General features: G+C 46.0%; 1 protein-coding gene across 1 annotated transcript in view; it reads left to right on the top strand.

The window, feature by feature from the left end:
• The first annotated feature begins 238 nt into the window (after nucleotides 1-238).
• The window catches only part of LOC112866810 (small ribosomal subunit protein eS6-like), a 29,971-nt gene continuing 19,453 nt past the window's right edge, over nucleotides 239-10,756 (top strand). The window contains 2 exon segments of the mRNA XM_025929771.2: nucleotides 239-346; nucleotides 980-1,336. Coding sequence (XP_025785556.2) covers nucleotides 239-346; nucleotides 980-1,336 — 465 coding nt within the window.

Raw genomic sequence — 10,756 nt, 5'->3', positions numbered from 1 at the left:
CAAGATAAATGAGAAAAATATAAACCATCCCACAAGGTGATGAGTCACCAAAAGAAAATAGTGGGAAGAGGGGATAAGTAGATATTGGGGCGGGGGGCGGGGAGCAGCTTTAGGTGATGTGGCCAAGCAGGCCTCAACAAGAAGATGTTTTAGTGGAGATCTCGAAGAGTGATGGGAAAAACGTCCCAGGCAGAGTGAACAGCAAGTGGAAAGGTCACAAGCAGGAGGGGGCTGGGGTATGCAGAGATGGTCAAGGAGGCATTTGAAACTAGCAAGACGATGGGTGTTGGAAGATGACGTCTGGAGACTGAAGCACCTGCATGTGATCCACACCTGGGCCACGCAGGTGTGGAGGGGCCTACTCTCCACTATCACTTTAAAAACTACTCACACGTCCCTGTCCTCCGGACCAAGTTTCACATGTGTTTTGGGGAAAGTCTTAGAAAAGACCTTTAGGCAATCCTGCAAGGCTAGGTGTTTGTCACAGAGACCTAGGTTTAGTAACCCCACCTCATTCCAAAGTCACAGCAGTGAGGGGCGCCTAGGTGGCTCAGTCGGTTGAACGTCCAACTTCAGCTCGAGTCATGATCTCACAGTTCATGGGTTCGAGCCTTGCATCAGGATCTCTGGTGTCAGCTCAGAGCCTGCTTGGATCCTCTGTCCCCCTCTCTCTGTGCCTCCCCAGTTCATGCTCTCTCTCTTCAAAAAAAAAAAAAAAAAAAAAGTCACAGCAGTGGACCATAAACAGAATCTTGCAGAATTTCCCTCTGCCTGGAATTTGCAACTGGGCCAATAGAAAACCTTGGTAACCCTTAGGACCCCTGAGTTTCATCACGGTGAACACAGAGAAACATACACACTTGCCATATATGTCTTAGGCCCTGAACGTGAGCACATTTTTATTATTTTAATTTTCAGATGATATTTCTTTTGATTTGGTCTTTTTCTTTCATATTTGGCATGACTCATTGTTTTCCAGGTCTCAGCATTCGCAGGGACCCTCATGCTGTGCCAGCAGGCATACCCGAGGGGCTGCTCCTTCTCAAAGAGACTGCCACGTCCTAATGCAAGACAGTCACCCCAACGGCCAGAGAGCAAAGCTTCAATAAGTCCTTTCCACTCCGGTGAGACTCTTGGGGATCCCAGGTCACCACAATGTGATGTGGACTCTTTACAGTCTGTGGGACCGGACACTCCACTGAGAACTGCCCTCAGGAACGTGAAGCCTGGTACCGTTTCTGACAACCCCACCACACCAATGGGAATGGCAGCACTTTTCAAAGTTCTCGGCCTGGGGACCCCGTTATTATCCAAGACTCTGGACAGCTTCCTTTGTGTGGGTTACAGCGTCACTACTTACTGTATTAACAATTAAAGCTGGAAGAGTTTTAAATATTTATTAATTCATCTATCAGTAACAATAATAAACACATTACATTTTAATATAAATAACACAGTCTTAGGAAAAAAACTGCCACTCAAATACAATCTTTCGTGAGAAGATTGATGTTGTTCTACGTATGTGTTGATCTCTCTGGGTCTGAACGGAGAGCAGACGGCTGGATTCTCACGCATCCTTCTGCATCAGTCTGTTGTGATCTATCGTTTTACCTGCCGTATATGAAGAAAATGCGGCCTCACACAGACATGCCTTTGGAAAAGTGAGGACTTTACAGGCGGTCCCAGGTGCTCCACGGCTGCTCTGGGTTTGCAGACCCCACGATGAACACTGCTATTCCAGGTGACAGAGCTGAAGAGGAAGTGGCACCGTGCTGTGCATTTCGGCGAAGTGAGAACTGAGAATGAGAAGGTGCGGAACAATGGGGGCAGTTTGATACACACCCAGCCCTTGAGACAAAAATAAAATAAAATAAAATAAAATAAAATAAAATAAAATAAAGGCTCCCACCATCAGCAGCTGAATGTAACAAGTGGTTCACAGAAATTCCTGAAAATTTAACACTGGCTCCCGGGAGCTGGGAGAAGGGGTTCCAGTGCATTTCTGGGGTGAACTGAGATCAAGATTTTATACCTGAGGGCCACCTGGGTGGCTCAGTCAGTTGAGTATCCAACTTCGGCTTAGGTTATGATCTCTCAGTTTGTGGGTTCGAGCCCCACGCAGGGCTCTGTGCAGATAGCTCAGAGCCTGGAGCCTGCTTTGGATTCTGTGTCTCCCTTCCTCTCTGCCCCTCACCTGCTCACACTCTCTCTGCCCCCCTCCAAAATAAATGAACATTAAAAAAAAAAATTTTAAGATTTTATACCTGATCATTTTATCAAGTAAATAAAAAATAAAATCATCAGTAAAGAGAAAATGGGGAAATGCTACCAACGGCTCATCTCCTAAGCGTGCTTCTTTTGAAGACATTCAGAACAAATCAGGTTTCATTCAAAGCAGGTGAATCAGTCTGTGTTCTTACTGTAAGCAACAGAAATAAACTCTGTCCATCTTAAAGAAATGGGCGGGGGGGGGGGGGGACACTAGGGTGGCTTAGTCAGTTAAACATCCAACACTTGATTTTGGCTAAGGTCGTAATCTCACAGTTCATGAGATCGAGCCCTGCACGAGGCTCTCCATTGACAGCGTGGAGTCTGCTTAGGGTTCTCTGTCTTCCTCTCTCTCTGCCCCTCCCCTGCTTGCACCCTCGCTCCCCTAAAACAAATAAGTAAACATTTGTTTAAAAAGAAAGAAATGGGGGCACATTTGCCATGATAGAATTGACAAAAGCTTAAGAGCTTGGATTGGGAAATGAGCAGATCCAGAGGTAGAAAATGCAATCATCCTTTGGAAAAAAAAAAAAAAAAAAATTGGCCAGGACACCATGATACAAGGAAAGGATTGTTTCCTTGAATGGAACAATATGGGACATAGTCAGATATGGAAAGTGGAAGAGGATTATCAAATGACACTGAGTCTGATAATGACAGATTCAGGGGACAGAGGAATTTCCCAAGCCCCAACAGGCTAATGATTTCACCCGTGCTTTAGTGAGAACTGACTCCTTATTAACACTAGAATTGTTCTTTGTTTTATGAGTTGATTATTTGTAGCTGGAAAAGACATATATATTGCAAAAGTAAATGTCTCAGTAAACTACCCACAGAATAGATTTACTATTTCCCAACTCCTTTTCTGGTGTTTATGGAAATCCAAATTAACCTAAGTCCTTTGGGTATTGTTAAAGAAATGTATGTCGAATATTGCGTCAATACGGTTCTTTCCTCATCTGCAGGATCACAGCCATACTAAGAATAAAAAGAAGTAATAAAAGTTTAGGTGGGGCCAAAAGTTAAAGTGAAATTCGGGAGATATCATCTGAACAACTTGTTTTTAGTCCCTGTGATTTGGACTTTATTAGGTCTTAGACATTATCTGTAGTAGGGAAAAAGGAACATTTTTCTTCTGAAGACCACTCACAGGGAAATAATTAAACTACAGCTAATACAGCTAATAAAGGGCTATATGAAAACACCAAATAATTTCATTCGGGGATTTTATTTAGAACAATTTCAATTTTTTTTTCTTTTTAGGGGTAAGAATGGATAACGCTGCTTTATTGTGTTAAATACTTCAATTTCATATGTTCACGGTAGAGGGGATGGGGAAAGCCCAGGAAGCAGGAGCGTCAAACACAAAAGCAGACAAAGATCACTGGAGACAGGGAGAGAGGTGTGGAGAAGCAGAAAGGCAAGGCCAACAGGGGGCTTGAGGGAGAGAGTTCCAGGCTCTTCAAGACAAGAGTGGAGAATGGTCTGGGGATCACGTAGAAAAAAAGCGGAGCATACCTGTACCGTTACCTCCCCCGCGTTCCAGATCTGCCTCCGAGGGGGTTGCATTCAGGGGCACCTGGCTCCACACCGAAAAGTAAATGCACCGTGAAACAGAAATTCCTACACGCAAGCTGACGCCGCGGGCGCGTTTGGCTTTATTTTTGTAAGTTACCCGTCTTGCCTGGAGAAAATGGCATGCTTCCACCTGCGTTTCTGCCTCGCTCAAGCACTGCTCTGTGTGCAGAGGATTTGCGGTGTTTGGTCAGGGAGGGCACTTCCTGACTTTCTTGGAACATGGCCCTTCCTGCACCTGCTCTGAGCTCTGTAGCCCTGCATGGAAACTTCGCGTCAAGTCTTTCCATAGGGCAATCTATAAATCACCCTGCGTCGCAATATTAAACTTCAAAAATCGGCTTGCCACCGAGGAGCGCTGGTCAGACGATGCTTGTCCGCGGCCTTGCTTTGGCAGTTTCTGAAGGTTACTTCTCTTTCTGAAACGCTAGACCAAAGTTAACTGATCGTGGCTCTTTTGTGCCCTAATCCCTGAGCCGTCAATGTCACCACCGCCATCAGACGAGGTCCTAACCTGCAATAACTGTATGTCTACAGCATCCTGTGCCCTTCGTGGCTGTGGTCACCAGATTTAGCAATTACATATACAGGGTGCTGAGGTACATTTGAAATAGTTATGCGGCCTCTATATTAAATATAAAGGAAAGTGACGCTGTGTGTGTCTGTCCTTCCACACAAGTGCAAGCGGCATGTGAGGACAGGAGCAAGCGGTCCCGGTCTACTAGGAGGGAAATGGACTCTGCGCCATCTGGACCCCAGGTACTAGGTGATAGTCAACTGTAAGGCAAGGGTCTGGAGTCTGCCATAGCTAAGAGAACACGGTCTGCCTTTGGTACGTCCTACGCAAGCACCAGGTCGAATTCGGCTTCCTGGCCCTCCCCAGGAAGAGCGCCGGCCTGGCTTTGGGGGAGTCATAGGAGGAGCCGGCTCACCACACCCCTGTGCTTCCCTGGGCAGAAAGAAGCCAGATGTGGAAAGGATAATAGCTCACCGACTCCTCTCCCATCCACGTTCCACCTCTGGGAATAGATTCCTTTTCAATGTGCTGTCTGAGTTAGGAGAGGTATAACATAGTTGGGTCCAGGCCATAGAAGACAGCCCATAAATTACCTATCTTGCTGATTTTCAAGACTTCTCTTGGTTCAGCTAAGCAAAATCAGCTCTATGGTCAGAATATCTTATGTTCGCAGAGGCCCCAAGGGGTTTTGATAACTGCTATTTGCATAGGTGCATTTTGGTTTCTAAGGCTCTTTAAAATATGTCAATCATCTCAATTTAATCCCCCCACAGCAAGCCTAGGAGAAGGGTACTTGTTCCTTCCACAGATAAGGAAACTGATGTTCATGGACATGTTGGTACTCGGTAAACCCTTCTGCACACTCAACCGAGAGCATTCAGCCTCCCAAACCCAGCACGGTGCCCTTCAGCTAGTGGTCTTTCTTTTATTTTCATGCCTGTGGGGCCTGACCCAGTTCTTGTGACCCAGTCTAGGGCTGTTTTTCAAGCCCCCAGGTGGCCACTCTGTGGCCAATCAGCAGATTGGGGGTAAGTACTTAAAAGATGTGTTAGATAGCAACCATTATCATTTGAGTATGAATTCATTCATGGTTTTACCAGGGAAAGAGAAATGGCAGAGTTGCCTCTCTGTTTGTTGTCTGTGCATTTCCCTTCTCCTCCTCCGTCTCCCATTCTGCAGGGAAACAGGACACAAACACAAAGGAACAGCTCACCTAAGGGTAGGACCTCCAGATTCTCAGATGCATGCTTGCTCTGTGAACTACAGTAGCCTGTGTCTGCAGGAAGGAACGAGGAAACACAGGGGTGAGAGCAGAAGATGGGGAAGGGGCAGAGTCCTTGAAGTTTGGGGGAACGGAGACCCTGATTTCAAAAAGCTCAGGAAGCCAGGAGAAGGAGTCGGAGCCCAGCCACGCTTTAGCTTCGGATAAGATTCTGAAGAGAGGCTGAGGGCTTTGGACAATTGCTTGGCGAGGTGGATGTGGACAGGAAGGCCTCATTCCCTGCCCAGGATGTAGCTGAATGAAAGGGTGTGCTGAGCAGGGAGGGCAGGCATACTTCTAGCGGTGGGTGGTAGCACGCCCTAGGGGTGAATGAAATGCAGTCCCAAGAACAAAACTGCAGGGGAGACGGGAGCAGCAGAGGTGAGGCTTGAAGACACAGAAAATGTGCGAGAAAGGTCTGTGCTGCCAGCCCGAAGTCAGAATCCGCCTAGCGGAGGGCAGGGCCGCCTTCCTTTGCCTCCCTCTGTGCGAAGTCCAGGCTGGTCCCCGCTGGGCGTGATGCTAATAATAACAACCAGCAATAAAACGCATAGGGCACCCTAAGGAAGGCCTCACTGCGCGGCAGATCTGTCCAGACTCTGCAGGGAGGAGTGGAGAGAGAGCCTTAGAGGGAGGAAGGGTAATGGGAGCCTCCACCCTGTATATGGCTCCACCAGGACCATGAGTGTCAGGTAGATACTGTGGGGTTCATCACAGGGGCAGCGACTGAACAGGTGACAGTGGGCATGAAGCCCAAGGGCACCTCCCGTGCAAAGCAGATGTGCAGTACAAATGCTCCAGCAGCAAGCCCCCCAGGAACTGACAGCTGTACCCGGGAGAGCCAGCGGCTGGACACCTGCTGCCCACAGGGACCCGGACGCAGAAACATCCAAGAAAGGATATGACCCTAAAGTCTCTTCCCTACGCAGCCACCAGAAGATCTGGAAACGACATAGAAAGATCTGGAAGGGAGGAGGAAGGAGAAATAATAGCAAAACACATCCCTCTCTGTTCCCAACACTCACAGAAGACCATGCTCAGAGGCCGGGGCATATGTGTCCGGTCAAATAAGATCCTGAAGAACTTTTTCCCTCTCTAGTGGTTTCCTTTATTATAGATTTTTTATTTATGGTAATTTAGTGTGCATACATAATTAGGGTAATAATTAAAGAACATTTTAAAAACTTTTTACTAAGGATATTTCCAAACCTATGCAAAATAGCAACCATATACCCATCACACCGCTTCAACTATTTTCAGCTAATGCCAGTCTTGCTTCATTTAGAATCCCACCCAATACCCTCCCCATCTCCCCATCATTACTCCCCAGCATTAATTTTAACCAAAACCCAGACATACTTTCATTTTGCCATAAATAGTTCAATATATATCTCTAAAAGATAAGGAATCTAGACTAAACATTTTTATTGGTCTGCACTGGACTGGATTCCGTGGGATTTGCCTGAAGCATATACACATAGAGAATAGGAAAGGAAATTTCCATAGACTGTGGCGGAAGGTTTAAATACCACAAAACCATTTAATAATAGTCAAACCCCCACAAAGTTTTGGGCTGTTCAATAAAATTATTATAACTCGAGTATGAACTACTTTATAGGATTCACACAATGAGCTGATTCAGGAGCAAGAAGCTGGGAACCTGAGGCCCCATGCTAGAGCAAGATGGCCTTGACCTCTAGGATGGTAGTGCCTGTGCTGGAGAACGCCAGGCGTCTCAGAGCAGAGCGCGGGTGGCCAAGACAACCACCCCCACCCGCAGGAAGACAACAGCGTATCTGGTTTAGGTTCTACTACTTTTTACTTTTGACTCCAAATTGATATTGAAAAGTTGCATAGACTTATCAGAGTAACTGTGTTGTCACCGCATCACAAACAAGGAAACCAGATGACCAAGTCATGAGGATGAAAGGTACAGCCTGGGGAATGTAGTCAGTGGTCCTATAACGATGTCATATGGTGACAGACGGAAGGACCGTGGGATCGATCGTGGGATTGAACCTTGTGTTGGGCTCTGCACAAAGATTCTCTCTCTCTCTCTCTGTCTCTTTCTCTTTCCCCCTCTCCCCACTTGTATTCTCTCTCTGTCTCTAAAAAAAAAAAAAAAAAAAAAAAAAAAAAAAAAAAAAAAAAAATTAAAACTCTAAAGAGAAGAAAAGAAAAAACAGATATGTCCGCTGCCCTTACGGAATTTACGCGAGAGAGACACATGAGAATTGAGAAAACACAGTATGACAAACAGTGAAGGAAAAACCAAGTGCCATGTGAACAAACAGCGAGAAGCTCTACTTGAGATCATTACCTACTGAGCTGAGCGCCAGTTCCCAAAGATAAACACACAGAGCCTTTTAGTCATTTGTTTGAATGTTTTTCTCGTTAATTGCTACGGAGGGCCGGGGGGAGAAAACGACAGTATGAAAGTTTTAAAAAAAATTTTTTTTTTTCAACGTTTATTTATTTTTGGGACAGAGAGAGACAGAGCATGAACGGGCGAGGGGCAGAGAGAGAGGGAGACACAGAATCGGAAACAGGCTCCAGGCTCTGAGCCATCAGCCCAGGGCCCGACGCGGGGCTCGAACTCACGGACCGCGAGATCGTGACCTGGCTGAAGTCGGACGCTTAACCGACTGCGCCACCCAGGCGCCCCAATGAAAGTTTAAGAAACATGAAACACCAAAAAATTTTTAAAAAGAAAAAAAGGAAAATGGATCATTTCTTCCACATGGTGTAGTGTCTACTCAGGATGAAGAGTTTGCCATGTCCAAAGAATTTCATGAAAATTTGAGAATTCTAAGCCTGTGTCATGTCACTGACTTAGCTGTTAAATAGCACTTATGTAGCCCCCTTCCCCCAACTCAGTTACTAACTGTGGAAGGGGAGGGCTGAGATTTTGACAAAAAATTCCTTCAGAATGGTAATTCTCCACCTCAGGGACTTGGACCATTGAGAAATCTGGGAGGTAGTGAATTGAGACCCCAATCCACATCATACAAGCATCATATTGGCTCTTTTTAAATCCAATAAAATATGCAGCATGGATAACGAGTTTTGTGTGTAAAACAACATCACCTATTTTATTAAATAGATGCATTAGTATCAGTAACAGTCATATGTTTTTTAGGTTTATTTTATTTTTGAGAGAGAGAGAGAGAGTGAGAAAACATGGGCATGAGCGGGAGAGGGGTAGAGAGAGAGGGAGAGACAGAATCCTAACCAGGCTCTGCACTGACAGCATCGAGCCCAATGTGGGGCTCAACCCCACAAACCATGAGATCATGACCTGAGCCGAGATCAAGAGTTGGATGCCTAGAGTCGGATGCCTAGCTGACTTAGCCACCCAGGTGTCCCCTTCTTTTTTTATTTTTCTTAACACATTCATTTTTGAGAGACAGAAACAGAGCACAAGCAGAGGAGGGGCAGAGAGAGAGGGAGACACAGAATCCGAAGCAGGCTCCAGGCTTTGAGCTGTCAGCACAGAGCCCGACACAGGGTTGAAACCCATGAACCATGAGATCGTGACCTGAGCCAAAGTCGGACACTTAACCAACTGAGCCACCCAGGGGCCCCCGAACATTTTTCTTAAAATGGATTTTCATTTCCATTAACAAATGGAGGTAAAAGAACTTGAGCACCATACATTGTCAACTATAACATAAAGATTTTTTCTTTTTCATTGTGAATTTCAGCATTTTCTGTTGTTTTATAATGTACAGTTGAGAAGTGAGTAATCCTGTACATCATGCAGCCAAAGGAATGGGTTTAGGAGGAGTAGGACAGGAGTCGGGTTTTTGATTCATCAGTATGGCATGTTCCTTCTCCCTGAGCCTCGGTGCCCTCACGTGTGAACACACATTTGTCAGAGTCGCATGAAGGTCAAGGAGCACCGTGTGTGACATCTCTGGGGACAGAAGGAAATCTCTGCATTGGTTAGGATGCTGTCAGTGCACAGCCCAATGTGGGACTCGAACCCACAAGCTATGAGATCATGACCTGAGCCAAAGTCGAATGCTCAACTGACTGAGCCACCCAGGCGCCCCAGTATTGTTTTATCAATTTTAAACCACAGATTCCAGGAAGCTGATAGAAGTTAGAAAATCACTGTTATTGAAAATGCGTGTAATTGTGGTAGGACATTCCTTGTGGCGAGATGTCCAACGCCCTAGAGTGCAGTCTTGTCTTTGAGGACTTTGAGAACCAGGAATGATAGCCCATCGCTAGTCAGGGACCTGAGGAAGAAACCTGGAGATGCAGACTTGCATGTTGGAAGCTGCTTAGGACATGAGCTCAGGCTCAACACCGGTAGTGAGTGAGGGGAGCAGGACTGGTTTACAGCAAGGGTCAGCAAACTTTGGTATAAAGGGTCAGATAGTAAATGCTCTTGGCTTTCTGGGCCATACAGTTTGACTGTTGTGCATAAAAGCAGCCACACAAAATATATAAAGAGATGAGCTTGGAGGTGGCCCACTAAAATTTCACTTCAGACACTAGTAAATTTAAATTTACCAGAATTTCAATTGCATGTAATTTTTACATATCACAGAATATCTTCTCCTTTTCATTTTTTCCAACCATCTAAAAATGTGAAAACCATTCTTAGCTCATGGGCCCTACAGAAACAAGCAGCAGGCTACATCTGGCTGGTGAGCTGTCATCGTTGACCCTGGTTCAGAGGCAGAAGTTGAAATGAGATGAGGTCACAACAGGGTGTCTGCCTGTCCTTTGTAGGGTCCGGGAGCCGGGATGGCCCTGCAGAGTTGCCCTGAATCAGCGGAAAGTTGCCCTACAGTGTGACCTTGGTGGCTGGATATTCCTGGGAAGGGGAATGGCATTGAAGGAGGTGCCCGTCTTTAGCACCAGGACCAGTCCCAGACAGGGACACAACTGAGAGCTGTCATCTGTTCTCAGCAATGGGGTAATGAGCATCGCAGTCCTAGAGGGGCACGGACCAGGTATTCCAATGACCAAACTAGTCCCATTATAATGGATTCCATGGTTATCCACACTTTGATTTCAAGAACATGCTATCGCTCTTTCCAGCAAGTGAAGTTACATGCAAACGAAGCCCAATTCTCTATCACACCCTAAAAAATGAAATCTGTTCTTTGGGGCTGCCACCC

Source organism: Puma concolor, chromosome A2 (assembly GCF_028749965.1).
Source record: "Puma concolor isolate L17-30 chromosome A2, mPumCon1.1.hap2, whole genome shotgun sequence".
NCBI lineage: Eukaryota > Metazoa > Chordata > Mammalia > Carnivora > Felidae > Puma > Puma concolor.
This window is presented reverse-complemented; position numbering and strand designations above follow the sequence as displayed.